We start from the raw sequence: 3505 nt of genomic DNA on the forward strand, positions 1-3505 counted from the left end.
GCCGTCCATTTATTACGGCAACCGCTTGATTGAGAATTTTGTAATATTTGGAGAAGACAATATGAAGGCCTATAAAAGACATTAAGCACAATGAAAGGAGAAATAGTTTTTGCGATTCACGCTGTTAGGACTCGGTTCTCTAATTTTTTTTTTTTTTGCTTCAAACGGTAGGGTTCCGTTTGGTTTGTCAAGATCGAATTAACATAAATGGATGACTTAAGCCGTATGGCTTTAGCCAATTTAATTTACAAATATACATTCTGGTGCAAACTCTTGTGCGGCAAAATCACATCTTTTAATTTATTTCCAACTTGAGATAAACGTTTGACTTCAAAATTCAAATCAAAAGCTTGCTCGCCTGCTTGCTTTCTAGGGTCAATCAACACAAACAAACATTAAGTGAAAAAATAAAAAATAAAAACAATTGCAAGAGAGAGAAAATGGCCGACATGGGCTAGATGGGCCACGTAGCACGGGGAGCATCTGGACCAGGGTGCATAGTCGAGGGTCCAAATTAACATGGAATTTGTGGCCTTGTGGGTCACGCTAGCCACTTTTGATGAGATTTGCTGTCGGTTTGGCTTGGTAAACACGACTACAATATCTTTTTCTGCCAAAACATTAAAAAATTTTAAAAAGAGGTTAATTTTTCTTCGTTTTTCACTTACCACAACACTCGAAAACGTTATGGCACATGAGTGATGCACAATTACTGTAATCATTCCACGCGACTTTGAAGCTAGTGAAACGTACTTATTAATTGGATAAAAACTTGGAGTATAGAAGTGTGCGATTGTTTGGAGGGACGGTGGATAAAGCGCGTATAATTATCAATTTCCCTAATAATGTAAATTTTTAGCAAGGTAAAGAAATCCTGTCTGGATGGTCAAAAGTTTCTTTGTCAAGCTGTCGTGGCATTCTTTACTTACAAAACAGCTATATATATGCCCACATTGTAATGGACTTCTCCAATACAATCCTCCAAATCAAGAGTCTTCAAACTTCAAATTAAATTGAGACTTCATAATCTTTTCTCTCTTTCAATTCCCTCTCAAAAGTTCTTCCGGCACGTTCTCGCTCTCTGTCTTTTGCTTTGGCACTAGATTCTATATTGTACATCTTGAAACACTTGTGGACACACTGATTAAAATGGGACTGCTGTCCGGGAAAGCTACATGCAATACTCATGGGCAAGATTCTTCATATTTCTTGGGGTGGCAGGAATATGAGAAGAATCCATACGACGAAGTGCAAAATCCAACTGGAATTATTCAGATGGGTCTTGCAGAGAATCAGGTAGCCAGCTAACTACAAATGCCAGTTTAATTTTCAATAACATTTCATCTCAGCAAAATGTGTCTCCTAACATTCATTTTATTTCACATCTTTTTCAGCTCTCCTTTGATCTTCTTGAATCATGGCTCGATAGAAACCCAGATGCCGCTGGATTTAAGAGAGATGGACAATCCATTTTCAGAGAGCTCGCTCTCTTCCAAGATTATCACGGTCTTCCTGCTTTCAAGAAAGTAAATAAAATAAATGAATAAAAATTAATAATACCAGTATAATTTGTTATACATGTCCATTCTTATCTAACGATTTTCTTTTTCCAACATTAATTTTATGCAGGCACTGGTGGAATTTATGTCAGAAATAAGAGGAAACAAAGTAACTTTTGATACAAGCAAGATAGTCCTCACAGCCGGAGCAACTTCTGCCAATGAGACTCTAATGTTTTGCCTCGCTGAGCCAGGCGAGGCCTTTCTTCTCCCCACTCCATACTACCCTGGGTAAATATCTAACTTCATAAATAACTTTCCTGTTACCAAAATATCAAGTAACATATCATTTTATCTTGATGCATGCATGGAATGTACGTTACTTATACTAATTTTTAATTGTTTGCAGTTTCGATAGAGATCTCAAGTGGCGAACTGGAGTTGAAATTGTACCAATTCAGTGTACAAGCTTAAACGGCTTCCAAATCACTGAAATGGCTCTTGAAGAAGCTTATCAGCTAGCTCAAAAACGCCACCTCAAAGTTAAAGGAGTCCTTGTCACCAACCCCTCTAATCCGTTGGGCACAACAATGAGCCGCAATGAATTGAACCTTCTTGTCAACTTCATTACTGAGAAGAACATTCATTTAATAAGTGACGAAATTTATTCCGGGACAGTTTTTAGCTCCCCAGGCTTCGTCAGTATCATGGAAATTCTCAAGGACAGAAACTGTGAGAACACTGAAGTTTGGAACCGAGTTCACATTGTCTATAGTCTCTCAAAGGATCTGGGTCTCCCTGGTTTTCGAGTTGGTGCAATTTACTCCAACGATGACACGGTTGTGGCCGCTGCCACAAAAATGTCCAGCTTCGGCCTAGTTTCTTCTCAAACTCAGTATCTTCTCTCTGCTTTGCTCTCAGACAAGAAGTTCGCACAAAACTACATTTCCGAGAACAAAAAGAGGCTTAAGCAAAGGCACAGGAAGCTTGTGTCGGGCCTTGAAAAAGCCGGCATCAGCTGCCTTAAGAGCAATGCTGGCTTATTTTGCTGGGTTGACATGCGACATCTATTGAGCTCAAACACATTCGAAGCTGAAATGGAATTGTGGAAGAAAATCGTCTATGATGTCAAGTTAAACATATCTCCTGGCTCTTCATGCCATTGCACTGAGCCAGGCTGGTTCCGAGTTTGTTTTGCTAACATGTCTGAGGATACTCTAAAGCTGTCCATGCAACGATTGAAGGCTTTCGTGGACTCCATAACCACAACTCTCCACAATCAAAGCAACCATCAATCCATCAAAAATTCTAGAAGAAGGTCCTTCACTAAGTGGGTTTTCCGGCTATCGTTCGACGATCCTATGACTGGTGAACGATAGTTTGGTGTGTCGTCAACTCTCAAGTCAAGTGTGAACATAAACTGTCCATTATCTCAAAATTTTTAACCAAATATTTGGTTGAGTTTTTTTTTTTTTTCAATTATAAAAAACTAGAAAGTGCACTCTGTCCACGTGGATGTGAAGTGGCTTAATTAGTTTCGTTTGTAATTGTAAAACTTGAGCGCCCCCCCCCCCCTGCAGGAGAGAGATCGATCTTCTAGATGAATCATTCAAAATATACAATAACGTAATTTTGCATATGACTTATTAATAATATAAAGAAAATAATTAATGTTACTCTTTCTATTTAATAATTAATTTTCTGCTTTTGTACGTACGTACATGTATTGTTTGTTACAACGATAAGCAATGTTAACACGTAATGGCGGCAGCACGATAAGTGGGTAGAGACGGTGACTTGAGCTGCCGACGTCGGCCGGTAGTCCATTAATTGTGTCTCAACCGACCTTATAGATGAAAGATGATTTATCATCATTAGCAAGTACTGTATTAATGGTGACTCTTCACGTTGTTTAAGCCATATGAGAAGGAAACTCTTACCGAACAAAATATTATATAGTGTTATGTGTTGGTTTTTGTGGGTCAGAGGCCCAAATAGTCAAAAGG

General features: G+C 38.7%; 1 protein-coding gene across 1 annotated transcript; it reads left to right on the top strand.

Moving 5' to 3' along the window:
- Positions 1 to 975: 975 nt before the first annotated feature.
- On the top strand, positions 976 to 3175 carry LOC102614668 (1-aminocyclopropane-1-carboxylate synthase 3-like). The gene is made up of 4 exons (XM_006466351.4): positions 976 to 1296; positions 1395 to 1526; positions 1630 to 1790; positions 1909 to 3175. Exons 1-4 carry the CDS (start codon positions 1150 to 1152, stop codon positions 2876 to 2878), a joined length of 1410 nt encoding a protein of 469 aa, XP_006466414.2. The 5' UTR covers positions 976 to 1149; the 3' UTR covers positions 2879 to 3175.
- The last annotated feature ends 330 nt before the right edge of the window (positions 3176 to 3505 follow it).

This window comes from Citrus sinensis, chromosome 7 (assembly GCF_022201045.2).
Source record: "Citrus sinensis cultivar Valencia sweet orange chromosome 7, DVS_A1.0, whole genome shotgun sequence".
Lineage (NCBI taxonomy): Eukaryota > Viridiplantae > Streptophyta > Magnoliopsida > Sapindales > Rutaceae > Citrus > Citrus sinensis.

Bases quoted from the DNA above. Each gene is read 5' to 3' on its own strand.
- LOC102614668 (XM_006466351.4), top strand. From the start codon at position 1,150: ATGGGACTGCTGTCCGGGAAAGCTACATGCAATACTCATGGGCAAGAT. The intron at 1,297-1,394 runs GTAGCCAGCTAA...CATCTTTTTCAG, and splicing joins TGGGTCTTGCAGAGAATCAG to CTCTCCTTTGATCTTCTTGA. The intron at 1,527-1,629 runs GTAAATAAAATA...AATTTTATGCAG, and splicing joins GTCTTCCTGCTTTCAAGAAA to GCACTGGTGGAATTTATGTC.